At 36.9% G+C, this 14,767-nt stretch overlaps 1 protein-coding gene across 1 annotated transcript in view; it reads left to right on the forward strand.

Annotated features, from left to right (window-relative positions):
- The window catches only part of Sbf (SET domain binding factor), a 132,487-nt gene that overhangs the window by 113,126 nt on the left and 4,594 nt on the right, over window positions 1-14,767 (forward strand). The window contains exons 26-36 of the mRNA XM_085961259.1: window positions 147-391; window positions 671-849; window positions 2,853-3,069; window positions 3,924-4,059; window positions 4,879-5,061; window positions 5,270-5,446; window positions 6,221-6,424; window positions 7,024-7,211; window positions 7,815-7,962; window positions 11,960-12,274; window positions 13,177-13,414. Of these exons, the coding sequence (XP_085817385.1) occupies window positions 147-391; window positions 671-849; window positions 2,853-3,069; window positions 3,924-4,059; window positions 4,879-5,061; window positions 5,270-5,446; window positions 6,221-6,424; window positions 7,024-7,211; window positions 7,815-7,962; window positions 11,960-12,274; window positions 13,177-13,414 (2,230 nt within the window). The remainder of the gene's footprint in view (window positions 1-146; window positions 392-670; window positions 850-2,852; window positions 3,070-3,923; window positions 4,060-4,878; window positions 5,062-5,269; window positions 5,447-6,220; window positions 6,425-7,023; window positions 7,212-7,814; window positions 7,963-11,959; window positions 12,275-13,176; window positions 13,415-14,767) is intronic.

Raw genomic sequence — 14,767 nt, forward strand, 5'->3', positions numbered from 1 at the left:
AATTCAATAAGTAAACTAAAATATTGATCACCACTGATATTTATCTGAAATAAATTGAATTAGAATCCATATCCATCCATATATAGTTTACTCATACGTAAGTGGAACACATCAGAGTTTTCAAAATAGTATTCTATTTTTTTCAGATCCGCTACCTGTGTGCCCTACTATCAGCTGGACGATCCACGTGGCGCGGGGGTTCAGGAGTGGGGGTCAGCATAGGCGGAGTTGTGGGGGTGAATGGCGCTGGAGGCTGGGCCTTTTCTGAGTCTTCCCTCAGTCTGGACTCGCTGCTGTTGGGAGGGGGCAATAATGAAGAACCTGCCGCAACTCCTGATGCAGCTCGAAGGCATACCAACCCGCTGTTCTCCAGAGCTATGGGGACACTTAGGTATGAATTAATTGATTTTTAATTTAGGCGGTAAAGGAGGTGTAATATGCTTTGAAAAGTGAACGCAAGCAAATACACCTGACTATTTAACATGTATATATTTTTTACGTACGAGTTTTTCAAATTAAATACATATTATTATACGCTACTGATTAGTTTAAAAAAAATGTGTTGGAATGTATGGAATCTTACCTAGTCAATCAATTTCTAACTTCACATCCGTTATCAATGTTTCTTATAATAAAATGACAAAACTAATTTTCATATGTTTTATTGCAGCGTGTTTCCACGTGGCAGTGGCGGCAAAGGGGGTGGCGGCGGGAGTAGTGTATCGGTTGCCACAACAGGAAGACAATTAGGCCGCTGGGGTTCCCTCAAAGATAGGAGAGCTGGATCACAGGCTGACATTCAACATGGAGGAACACTGCAGAGAAACTCCGGAGCGGACGCTGACTCCGGTAAGACATTTCTCTGTGTGATATATCCATTTCATAGTACATAGTCATGTCGTGAGAAGTAGGAACATTGAGACATTTACAACTATTTGTTATCTTTGGTGATATTTGGGTTGCTCCTTTCTTCCTTGACGTATTTGTTTTTATTGAACTAAGACTACAATTTACAGATGGTGTTTGTTTAAAAAAATGTGAAATATTTAACCCTGCCTAAACCAAACCATGATAGTTTTGGTATACCTTGGGCGATACAACCAAATTTTGCACACTTTTTCATTCATACTTATTTGTGTTCGTTGGATTAAGAATACATATTACTCCTATTGTTGGTCATTTTTTTTTTTAAATTATACAAGACCTGCCTAAACCAAACTATATTAGATTAAAAATATTATTCTATCTATAAAATATCCAAAATTATGTATGATTAATTTGCATAATTTTAGTTATTTTATTGACAAATATTTTTGACTATTATCTATTATGGCTTGGTTTCGCAGGGTTTCATTGATTTTTAAAAACTAACCAACACATTTTGTAAATTGTAGTCTTATTTCAATGAAAACAAATACGTATGACTGACAAAGTTTTGTGTGCACATTTTATGGCAGATCTTTACAGCCTACCTCCACTCTTCACCACAGAATGATATAGTATACTCTTATAGTCTATTCACCGTAAAAGACATGCTGTCAATATCTTACCATAATATGTAACATTCTATATACGTACTTTAACATAATATATAACAGGGATGGCGAACCTTTTTACGTACACATGCCAAAATTTCCCAAATAATATTTTTTGTCTGTCTGACGTGCCAAGCAGTTTTTTTATGGCGAAAAAAAAGTTTTTTTTGAAGTTTTTAAAAAAAATAGTTTTTGAGAATTCTATTAAAAAGGTTTCAAAATTACAATTGAGTTGTTGATATTCTATCTTTCACCGTATTTCAAGCTGAAGGCATATCTTTTATTCTTTGAATATTTTTTTCCTTGTTTTCAAATTACCTACTCAAAGAGATTGTGAAAGCATTTAAACCACTCTTCTTTCAAATTATATTCTTCATCACTGAGCGGTTTTCCATTTTTAGTGATTATGTTTGAGGTAAAATAACAAATGACTGCCGATAATTAGTTTCATAAGGTTTGTTGATTGAATATTTTTATTTTTAATTCCCCGATCCTAAAGACCGACCTATACAATCGTATATTTACATTAAACGTAATGATTATTCTTGAAAATGATTTGCCTGCAATTTTTTATACAATGCGATTTATCATTATATTTATGCATGCATTTCGTCGTTTCCGTGTGCGCATCGATTTGTACCTAAACATAACATGAAAAACCGAAGAAAATTCGCCGTCAGTATTTTGTAATATTATATAGAAGTTAGTACTCAAGTAGGTATATATTTATTTGTAAAACTGTTTTATAAAAAAAAACATTTTTTATATATACATAGCTTTTATAATAGTAATTTTTTTCTCTCTCAAAATGAAACATTTGCGTGCCATAGGTTCACCATCCCTGATATATAACATTCATAAATCTGTCAATCACATGGTTTAACTGTGAATGCATGACATTTTCCTCTGATAACTATTTTTTTCTAAATTGAAACTTAGCTCAAGAACATTACAAATAAAAAATATAAACTGTCAAAATTAAAATGCCACTGACACTACAGCAACAAAATGTTACATAAATGTTGATATTAGATACCACGTGGTACTGCTGTAAATTCTATTTGCCACCGCAGGACGGAAATGTCAAAGAGGGACAGTGTGTATATTTCAGCTATATTCCATCCAAATTCAGATCGAGTATAATTGTATGAAAGTGAATGCTACTCTGTGTAGAAAAATGTTAAAGTTAGATGACAGTTAATAATATGAAGCGATGACGGGCGTTTTGTGAATGATAACTCAATTTCGTTAAAAACCAGACATACAATATCTATGTAGTATTTATTATATTGATTAAAATGTACGATGTTGTTGTAGTATGTGGTGATGTTGGCGGCGGCAGTCGGAGACCGGCTCTGTACGTGCTGTGTGAAAAAGGCGGGTGGAGCGGGTGGGCAGGAATGGTGCGAGGATGCGAGGCTGTTCCCGTGGAGTATCCCGACACAAGGGCGTCCAAGCATGCATTCAAAAAGTTGCTCAGAGCCTGCGTTCCTTCACAACCTGTACTTGGGGATCCTGATGCTAGCTTTTATAGGTATACACTAATTAATTAGTTTAACCTTTTTACTGCCGGTAGGTGTATGTATGGCGGTACCTTGACAGACCCAGACCCAGTACCCAGACATCATTTTTGTATGAGCGGCGTTCCGTTCACGGAAAAGTTCGCGTCTTTAGACGTCATTTTCAGCCATCCGGTTAATATTCCTATTATTGCTTTTATTGTGTAAGAATTTAATTAGTAATTTTGAAATAATATAATGTGAATAATATAGGTGTATCATGGCCAATATAGATGCCATAATGTTATAAATTCTCCAAAATTGAAAATTTCTATAGAAAGTTTTACTGAATATCTTATGAAAATATCGCAATTGCAGAACTACAAAGTTCTAAGTGTTTATTTTTGGCGAAACAAAGGTAACCATGATGCAGCTTAGATTAATACTTTATTATTTGGTTAATTTTGTCAAAAATAAACACTTATAGCACTTGTCGTATTAGGCTCGCGATATGGCTTTACTCTCCGTCTTAGGTTGAAGATTTATAAAATACTTGATATTATTTTATAATATAAATATATTTTATGTGATAATTTAACATTTGTTCATATAATGAGAAAAGATAGGGCATCATAATGACAAAAGTAATTTTTTTACAAAGCACACGGATTGTTCAGGCTTAAACCCCCCCCCAACCCCTAACCTGAAATTCTGTGTTTTCGACCTTTTCAATTCTCGGTGTTATTTTTCTTATTTAACTTATTTTTCTCTATCCATGGACCTAGCATTATGTATTTAAAAATTCATTACTTGACATATTGATAGTAGAATAATGAGTAAGTACTGAAAACCTAAAAAAGAGTATTTTAAAATTGTCTTCTGCTTTCAGGTTAATTGAAGAATCCGGATGGTTGATTACGATTAGATCACTGATGCAGCTGAGTGGAGCGGTTGTAGATTTACTGGATGCTCAAGGATCTTCTGTTTGTCTCTCACTTGAAGATGGCTGGGATATAACCGCTCAGGTAATCCAGTCTTATCATATTTGTAAACATATTTATAGCGTTCATATTAATCTAATGTTACTTCTTCTTCAGTCATATTCGTCTCCTCGAAGAAAGTTGAAGAATTTAATTACGTGAGATCAACATTAAAATACATATTATATAAATCAAATGTCTCACGAATGATCAAATTCAATCTCATAATGCAGCTTGTTAAGTTTAGAAAAAAAAAATTGTTTTACCTATATTTTAAATACCCATCATCAAACACTCAGTCCCAAACAGTCAGATAAACTGGAACGGATGATAAGTTCTAACTCAAAACTGGACAATTAACATTATAGCGTCTGTATTCGTGCATGGATTTACTTGCACCAATAGTGTGTATTTTAAACTATCACGATAATAACTGTTTACATGTAAAAGTGCTGACTCATTCTTCAAGAATAAGCAAGACGTGATGTTGTCATTTTATAGTACTATTTGACAGGTCGTGAAAATCGGTTAACCCCAAAATGAAAAATGAGTCTGCGAGGTGTAGTTCATTTTTTAACCAGGGGGTTCGCCACTAGTTCTACTGTGCAAGCGCAGACATCGCACAGCCCAATTGTCGCGTGAAAATTCACAAGCTTCTGAACTTTTTTAATTCATGAATCCAATCTTGCAATTTGTACGATAATACGTGTTTACTCGTGCATTTTTTTTATGTCCACGACAATACATACTGTCGGCAGTAAATCCATGCACGTGTAAACAGGGTATTAGTTTGCCTCTCATAATTTGACTCTGTTTTATTCATTACATAGTAAGTTGACTAACTAATATAATGTTTTCATTCAGGTTTCATCAATAGCACAAGTCTGTCTGGACCCCTTATACCGAACATTGGATGGTTTCCGAACCCTGATAGAGAAAGAATGGCTGGCGATGGGTCATCGCTTCCCACAGCGGAGCAATATTGGAACACAGCCACAAGCTGGATTCACCCCGACATTCTTGCAATTCTTGGATGTTGTTCACCAGGTACGTTGGCTATAGTTTCTATTTTAATATGTAATCCATTATGGGTAAATTCTTCCATCAATAACAGGGAAGAAAAATGTGTAAACAATTAGTTCCTTTACTGTATAAGAAATCTAATATTCTTTCTAAGAGATTCAACACACGTGGTAAATACCAAATGATAAACTTATTTTTATAAAATATACAATATATTGTTTTTTATTTCTAGATACAAAAGCAGTTTCCACTAGCTTTTGAATTCAACGAATACTACGTCCGATTTCTTGCTTACCATTCGGTGTCATGCCGATTCCGGACCTTCCTGTTCGAGTGCGAATTGCAACGTGAGGAATTAGGAATAGCTGCTGCCGAAGACAAGAGGGGTTCTCTCAACTCACGGCAAAGGGTATGTCAAGCTTATATTCTAGTAATTAGAATCAACCGCAATACTTTATAGCAGTGGTTTTTAACCGGTGCACCGCTAGCTTGTTGCAAGAGCACCGCGAAAAAAATGACAAAAGCAGAAAAATCCGCGAAATAGTGAAAACCGAAAAAGTCCTTCGCGAAATTATGAAAGCTGACGAAGTGATTTCGATTTTGCCGAATCGATCACACGTGTCTTCTGTTAGCCTCTCAGGCACATTTCTGAAATCTGCTAAATCCAACAAGCTCAGCTTATCACATTAATTGATTTTCAGATCAAATAAATTCCATTTTGTTAAGGGTAATTTTAGTTAGTTTTTCCATATTCTACTTATTTATCTTTTCCTTGAAATATTTTTTTTACTGTTATGCCATCTGTTTAATTTGTAATAAAAGTTATGTCCGCATCTTTTTCTTTGTTTTCTGACCATTTGATTTTGGTCCACCGCATTTTTTCTTATGATCAAAAGTGCACCGTGACTTCGAAAAGGTTAAGAACCACTGCTTTATAGCAATGGGTCAGTACATTGATATTGTGTGTCCAGTTATTGAAATTGAACTGAAATTGAGATACCCAAAACACCTATCTGCATCATTCATACCTTTATACTGTAAAAATATTTTATATCTAAATAGGGTATTTGAGAAGATATTATCTCAATTCGATTTTCTTTAAACATACATCTTTTTACATTGAAAGTATGTACCGCAGATGCATTTAACCGATTTCAATTAAATAATTTTCTCTCTTCTACAGTGCGTAGAAACAGGTCCCGGTGGCTCAGACGATGAAGGCGTGTACCCTGGTGGAGTGGGGATCCCGTCCGGCCAGCAGTCAGGAAGCGGGTCTGGCCAGCGGGCTGCACCTCTTGGGCAATCCGTTTTCGACTACATCGAGAAGCAAAATCAGAGATCACCCATCTTTTTCAACTTTCTCTACACTCCAGACTTTGAACATCCAGTAAGTTATTCATAAAATCATCAGATATTAGCATCAAAACTATGAATGAGTCAAATATTGTAAGATAAGATTCTTTTTCGCCAAATCGTGTTTTCGTATTTTTGAGAATTCAAGACAAATCACGTTTTAATTGCCATTATATAATGTCTTTATAATCCTTCTTATTGATAACTCTTATTCTTATACCTACGATAACAAGATGTTTTTAAAATTAATCTGGCAAGTGAAAGATATGTAGTCAAATCCCACTCATTGCAATGTTCTTGATAGAGCGGCCGTGCGCACAACAAATCACCAAAGCTTCATTGCAATCGGATGAATGGTATAGGAACGCATACGGGACAGACAGACAAACAAACATTCATTTTGATATACATAGATTTTGTTTGTGAGAAATTTACTAAATTAGTGGCATAGATTCAACTCATGCATTATCTTCTTTATAAATGCATGCATTATGGTTAATTTGGCATATTCAACTTATCTTTCAGACTTCCTTTCACACGCAGATCCTATTAATTGCATAGTTTTCCTGCTAGATAATGTCAGAGTGTGTTATATTGTAGATCATTTCAATTTCACTGCTTTATTTTCTCTAGGTATTACGACCGCAGTCGTCAATAGCCTGTCTGGATGTGTGGGACTATTACACGATGGAAGAATTGAGTTCGGGGGCGCCTTACGAGCCAGACGCTCTGCAGCAGGAGAGGTGTCGGAGAGAAGAGAGGGAAGCTGCCGAAGGAGGGGCATCTGCTCTAGAAACCAACCGATTACTCGTCACTGCGGGGTCAGCACTTTCACTATTCTTCATTCACCATATATTATCCGTTTACAGATAAAGTACATGAGTTCTAGAATGCGGAGATATTATCTCAATCAGTATTGTCAATTGTTATTTGCAAAATATGCCGAATAAGAAATCTGGTGTAACTTTCTAGCTTGTTTTTGAAAAGTTTTAAGCTTGTTGCAATATCGATAAATGCTAGGTTAATGCCTTATGCCAGATTCTTATTTTGCAAGCTAGTTGCATTTACAAAAATGGTAGATCTGGCAAGAAAATGGTCAGTAGGCAACTCTGATCTCAATAGACTTCACAAGGATTGGCTGTTGGCGATTTATTCAAGTTCTATAAAACAGATGTGCCATTTCTTTACAATATTTGTAAATGCAGAACAGAATAAATGCTATAATTATTGTTACCATTATTATTTCCGACCGCTCTTACATGTAGCCTATTGCATCATTTTCTCTTGGTCGGCATCGCTCTAACTACGTCATATTTTCTGTCAAAACTTCACGCTTATGTGGTATTTTCACAAAACTTGTCTTAGTAAAAAAGCGTGTACTACCATTATCTTCCAACTAAATATGCTGTTGTATTTTTTTATAGGTATGACGGTGTAGCAGCCAGCCTTCCAGACGCATTCTCCCGCGTCTTAGAGAGACTGCGTCGCTTGCAACTAGAACTCGGACATCTCCCACAGAAATGGCGAGTGCTTTGGGATAAACTAGAACTGCCTACCACTGACGAACTGGCAGTGAGTTATCACAAGATTAATGTTTTCTCTAAATTGCAAATGTTTAAATGCCCACTGACAATTATATCAAAGCTTACAATTGCATGTATCAATCAGCGTAACGTTTAGACATTCATACTCTCGCAGTTGTACTCAGTTAGAGCCAAATATGTCATCTGTTCAACGTTTCTATTGTGCTGGTTTACTGTAGTGAATCATGGCACTTCAGGAAGACTCTCAGCAAATATATGCAGACCTTGTGTTACTGAGTTTATGGCAGAGCGATTGTCATAATTGAGGAGATAAAAGAGTGGACCGTGCTCCTTATTATCACAAATGAGGTGAAAATGCTATTGTAGCTGTAGTATAATAGCGATCAAATATCTATTGTTTAATGTATCAAATTATTCTGCAATAATATATTCCCAGCAAATCAATTTCCAGCAAACAACTCTTAGCTAGATCAGCAAGTTGATTGGCGATATTAGATACGGTATATTATTACATCATATCACAGCACAGTATATCATAACGGTGTATTAGCCGAATAATCATTTTTCATGGTATCATATTTTCTTACGACTGTAATAATAAATAATATTTCACAAGCTACTCGATTTAAAACGCTGACTCTATAATTAGTCCAATATGATTATTTACCAGAATTTAATGTTAATGTATTACTTTTTATTGTATAGATAACGAAGAATAATTTATCTAAATGTCACTCGAATCCAAGTACCTAGCTCGTAACTATCTCAGTAGATTATATGTACTATCATTGTATAATATACTATTGTACCGATACACTGCTAATAAATCTCACCCTGCTACATCGTAGACTTGATTATCATCATCCTCAACCCACACATCGAATACCACAGTAGTGACCCAACACTATTATGGCTCGGCCAAATACTGTAGATGCCTCAAAAAAGTCAACTTGTTATTCCCTTTCTTCATTCAACTGAAATTCTGGCATCCTAGAATCCTACTAAATACTAGTATTCAACTTACGGATTGTTAGCATGAACTAGGTAAACACGAGATAATTGGTATACAACACGAGAGTTCTTGGAATTGTGTCACGTGGTGTCCATGTGGTGTACTTCATTACATCACCATGTTTGAGGATCAGAGGATGATATGGGCCTCCACAAGGTGGAGGTTGTGTTAACAGATTTTTTTTCTTTTTACGAGAAATGGATCAAACCACTTGTTCAACCCATTAGGTCCAAACATACATTGAATATCTACATGCGAATTTGAGACCTGGGATATTAACCCGGATTCAACCGGATTTAACCTGAATTCAGCGCGCGGCAGTGAAAGGGTCAAGAGCGAACTCGAATTTCTGTGTGCTGTTTTTTGATTTTCCCAGTACAATGATGTTCCTAACTCTGCTAATGGGTTTCTAGACATGATTTTTAGCAACGTTAAAATATCGATTTCGCGATGTATGTCACCGATCGTACGAGAAGATGCGTATCACCCTACTTTATCTTTTTTACATGAGTTTCGTCCAATTCTCCTACAGAGGACTAACATTCCCTGACACAGAGTAAATCTGCAGAGGGGGTGGAAGTTTGAAGGGGGAAACTTCGATTTACTTTACTCATTAATGGGTGAGGTAGATTGGAGTGAGTTGTATGAAATTTGTGACGTAAATGACGCGGTACAACACTTTTACAACATTATTTATAATATTTTTGACCAGTGTTTTACAAGGAAGTCGCCATGTCGTGGTGGAAGGCGATACCCGAGGTGGTTTTCTCGGGAAGTTATCGGGGACATTGAGGTCAAACATTATTACCATAGAACTTAGAAGACTAAGCATATTCAGCAAGACTATGAAATGTTTAGTCTTTATCGCTCAAGAGTGCGGCAAGCTGTTCGACTGGCCTATCGAGCGCATATAGAAACGGTAGAAAATTGCATCCGCGAAAATTCTAAATCGTTTTGGGACTATGTTAAATCTTTAAGAAGGGATGGTGGGTTTGCCAATTCAATGAGTTGAAAAGGTGACCGGATCTGGAGTGGCAGAGGCATTTGCCGGTCACTTTAGGTCTGTCTACGCAAGTAGTAGTCCGAATCTGGATGTTGCCTCAACGTCAAGAAAACCATCACGCGGTGCCCAATCTATTGATATCCTTCCGATTGATGTTGCCATTGTGTTTAGGTTCATTAAAAAGCTAAAGAACACTCGATCTTTAGGACCGGATAATTTCCCAACATTTTTTTTAAAGGGGTGTATTGACTTTGTCAAAGGCCTGCTTTCATATATATTTAATCTTGTGATGGAGACGGGTATCTTTCCCGAATTGTGGAAGATGTCAAAGGTTCCTCCTATTCATAAGAGTGGTACCGAGTCATCAGTGGAGAACTACAGGCCGGTGGCTGTTCTCTTGGCACCCGCAAAAGTTCTTGAGATGATCATGCATGACATGATTTATCCAAAAATTGAGTCATTTATAATGAATGAGCAGCATGGATTTAGAGTTGGCCGATCAACGGAAACTAACCTGATGGTATTTGTAGATTATGTGTCGTCAGCACTAGATAGAGGCCATCAGGTTGACTGTTCCTACACTGACTTCTCAAAAGCGTTTGACAGAGTCGATCACAACATCCTGTTGGAAAAACTCCAACTAATTGGATTGTCCGATCGTTTTCTGAAGCTATTCGTGAGCTATTTTAGGAATCGTCAACAATACGTATCGTATGGCGTCTATCAGTCACAGAGGTTCAATACATTTTCTGGTGTCCTTCAGGGCTCAAACTTGGGGCCATTGCTGTTTACGATTTTTATAAATGACATAGCAATGGTCATTAAAAATGCTATGTTTTTGTTGTTCGCTGATGACCTGAAACTCTTCATGGAAGTTGTCACCTTGGACGATTGTCGTCAACTCCAACTTGATATAGACAATATATTAGATTGGGGCAGGCGTAACAAACTGGACTTCAATATTGAAAAATGCAATATTTTATCATTTACCAGAGCCTCGCGAGTATTATTTTTCCAATATTCGATGCATGGCAGAGTTCTTTCGCGAATACCATCTGTAAGGGATCTTGGCATTACGTTTGACAGTAAGCTGTCATTTAGTGGTCATATAGCTATCATTTGTAAAAAGGCGCTACAAATGTTGGGCTTCGTCTTGCGTACTTCCCGGGTCTTTTCGGATGTTACTGTATTAAAAATTCTTTATAATTCCTTAGTGAGAAGCCGGCTTGAGAGTGGGTCGATTGTTTGGGTCCCGCATCAGTTGAAATATGACCTTATGGTGGAGCGAGTTCAAAAGAAATTTTTGAGACTCCTTTATTTGAGGTTATATGGATACTATCCGTGGCTTTATCCAACTGACTTTCTCTTAGGTATGCTTACATACTGTAGTTTAAGTGCTAGAAGATATCAATATTTGGCCACGTATTTTTTTCGACTAATACGTGGTGTGAATGAGAACTCTGCCATTCTTGGTAATATTGACTTGTGTGTCCCTGATAACTATATTAGAAATCGGGAGCATCAGTTGTTTGTTCTCCCGAGGAGCAGAACTAACCTGCCATTGATGATGCCAATTGGGAGGGCAATAACTCTGTTCAACCAAATTGCTTCGGATGTTGATATATTCCATCTATGTGAGAATGAGTATAGGTGGACGTTATTTTATAAATTCTTAAAATAGGGTCTGCTTAACTCATCCGGTGTACTTCCTTGTACCTATATACTTCATATTTTTTGTATTTACACATTTATACTGTAGAATAACTTAATATTGCATAATTACAGTATTACATAATACTGTTTTAATAATATTTCTTTGTTTCTAAATGTCATGTTGTGAACGTCTTAAACTTATAATTTGTAATGTCCACAATATGTAAAAATAAATTAAAATTGAAAAAAATTGAAAATTGAAATTGACCAACGACATTATAAGCGGACTGAGAAACATTGGTACATGTGACATATTACTGTTATATCTATATTATTATCGTAAATGTATTTTTCCAGCGAAATGCATCATTCAGCTCTGCGATGGTCCGTTCACATGGCCGAGCAGCACACAAACGCTCCACGTTAGATATCTTGATGAAAGCACGCCAGGCTGCCCAACCGCAACCGGGGGGGTCTTCTTCAAATGCCAACAACCAGCTGTCTTCGGCGGGTGGCTCAGGGACTGCAGGAGTGGGGGTGAGCGGTGGAGGAACGATGGGTCAGGGCGGAGGATCATCCCCCATGGCGCATCCTCACCGATTTGCTTCCGCTCATAATACCACCTTCACCTACTGTGACCACTGCAAACAGTTGCTCTGGGGGCCTGTTAAGGTACAGATCTTAATCAACTATTTTGTTGTACCTTTTAAGTGATGAAGTATTTCAAATAAATGTAGATATTGTAAATCATTTGCATGAATCATACAGATTGATTGCTTAAAACAGGGGTAGTCAACCTGATCCCTACCGCCCACTAGTGGGCGTTCCAGCTTTCATGGTGTGCGGTAGGGGTTTTAAAATATACATACATTAATAATTTAATTAATTAAATGTAATTTCATCAGACTTCATGCTTCTATGTATGCAAAGTATAAATAAAGAGATAGATTAACCACAGTACATTGAACTATAAAGATTTATTCTGCCAAACTTAGCGAAAATCTGACATGAAGTAATTAGTAAGTAATTATTATTATATGCTTTAACTTATCTTGCTGTAGCTCTGTAAAGTTACTCCCCTACTTTATAAATCACCATTACTGTGGAACCAGTGGGCGGTTAGAAAATTTTACTACTAACCTAACAGATACAAAGTGGGCGGCAGGTATAAAAAGGTTGACTAACCCTGGCTTAAAGGCTAGAGCACTCACGTGGAAAGTGAACGATGTGAGTTCGTGTCGCTCTGTCCAACTTTTTTTCTAGACAATATGTTTCTGAAGTTTTTATAAATTAGGTATGTATTTTCTGAATATTAAAACTACGTTTTTCTGAATGGATTGCGAACCATCATTATATGAACAATCACCAAAAATAGCAAACAACAGGCAGCGAGAGAAAGAAAATAGACTAGCTATAAACTAGAGGTTTTAGCCCCAATCTTTCATCATGCCAGAATATTTTTTTCGAACCTTCTTTGAATATTAACCATGGGCGTTTATTATATTAAAGAAGTTCATTGAGATCTTCTAGCATATAGTATTAAATATGTAATTACCATTATTATATCTTTATAGACCGGAGTCCGTTGCATGGACTGCGGGTACCTGTGCCATGAGCGTTGCGCGGATGCCGTCCCTGCCCACTGCACCAAATACAAAGTGGTGAGCGTTGGCAGCGGCAACTGCTCGACGGGCGGAGGGGGTGTCTCGGGCGAAGGAGGGGGAGGGATGATGTCTTCGGGGACCTCTGCCGACCAACAGTCCTCCATGCATCATCACCACCACCATCAGGACACTCCCTCAGTTAATTCTAGTAAGTCCTCTGTTAATTTGCCGTACTAATTTTTAGACTTGATTTTTTATTTAATTTATGTAAGCGTAGGTAGATGGTTGTTTGAATTTTTATTTGTAAATATTATATACATATCTCAGTCACTCTCGATCCACTACTGGATGAAGGCCGCTCCTCGCTGTCTTCACTCACCTCTGAACTTGGTCATCTTATTGATCTAGCAAGCTCTTGGACATCATTTATATACATTATTTTTAGCACTACAATACGCTATGAGGCCCAATGTCCCCAGGAGGAGGTAGTAATAGAAATAAAACAACTATTAAATACTAGACAAATCTTTAACTTTTACTTTGTAATACTATTTTAAAAACAAGTGGAAATATTAGAACCCTAAAAATGTGGTTCTGGTTCCAAAAAAACCGTGCAGGTTTGGTTCTAGTTCTGTTTACAGCTCTGAATATACAACATCTAAATACAAATATGTTGAAGAGTGAAGTATATGGGCATAAAGTATATATATAAAAAGTTTGCGGCATTTTACGGCGAGCGAGAAGGTCTTTTCTCATCGAGAATTGACCGTAATATATTATATCGTCACTGTTCTGGCAGAAGACACTAATTCGAAAAAACGACATATTGAGTTAGTTATACCAAAATGTTCCTTATTTCAAACTTTACCGTCTGGAAACCCTCTTAATAAATAAACAGTCTTTATTTTAAAGTCATCCTTTTTACGATTACTTAATAAACTCACATGATAGACCATTTCAAACATTTTAACAACTTCAAAGTCAAATTACTCAAAACTAGTATTCTCCAGTTAGTGTGTTCTGCCAGAACAGAGACGATATGGAAGTAGGGATCACACACACTCTAGTGCACGCCAACCAAGGTCTTGGGAAGTTGCTCCTGGGACACTTTCGGCACAATTTTGAAGAGCGCCTATCGTTCGTTACGCCACAGTATACGCCTGCATAACGGGTGTGGAGACATGGCGGGTGGTGGAGGGAAAAGCAAGTATATGGGCGTCCACAGGGTGGAGCTTGTATTAATATGTAGATGTTTCTTTGTGAGAGAAATGGATGTTGGTTAATTGCACAACTGATTAGGTCCAACCACACACTGTATAAACAACATTTGGATTTTGAGATTTTGGAAATTGTGAGAAAAGTTGCACTTTTGACAAACTGAAACATATTTCAGTAAATTTGATAGGCAGACTACCATAGAGGTATTAAGGTGACGCATCAGTGAAACGCCAAATAATTTTCAACTGTACGCGCGACGAAATTTTGTACTCGCTTCGCATTCCTTGAGAGAACGTCGAGTCAGACATACGTCACTTTGCTGCGTGATGGCGACGGACCAATT

Source organism: Rhyacophila brunnea, unplaced genomic scaffold, assembly GCF_057557595.1.
Source record: "Rhyacophila brunnea isolate RB1 unplaced genomic scaffold, BYU_Rbru_1.0 scaffold_12, whole genome shotgun sequence".
NCBI classification, from domain to species: domain Eukaryota; kingdom Metazoa; phylum Arthropoda; class Insecta; order Trichoptera; family Rhyacophilidae; genus Rhyacophila; species Rhyacophila brunnea.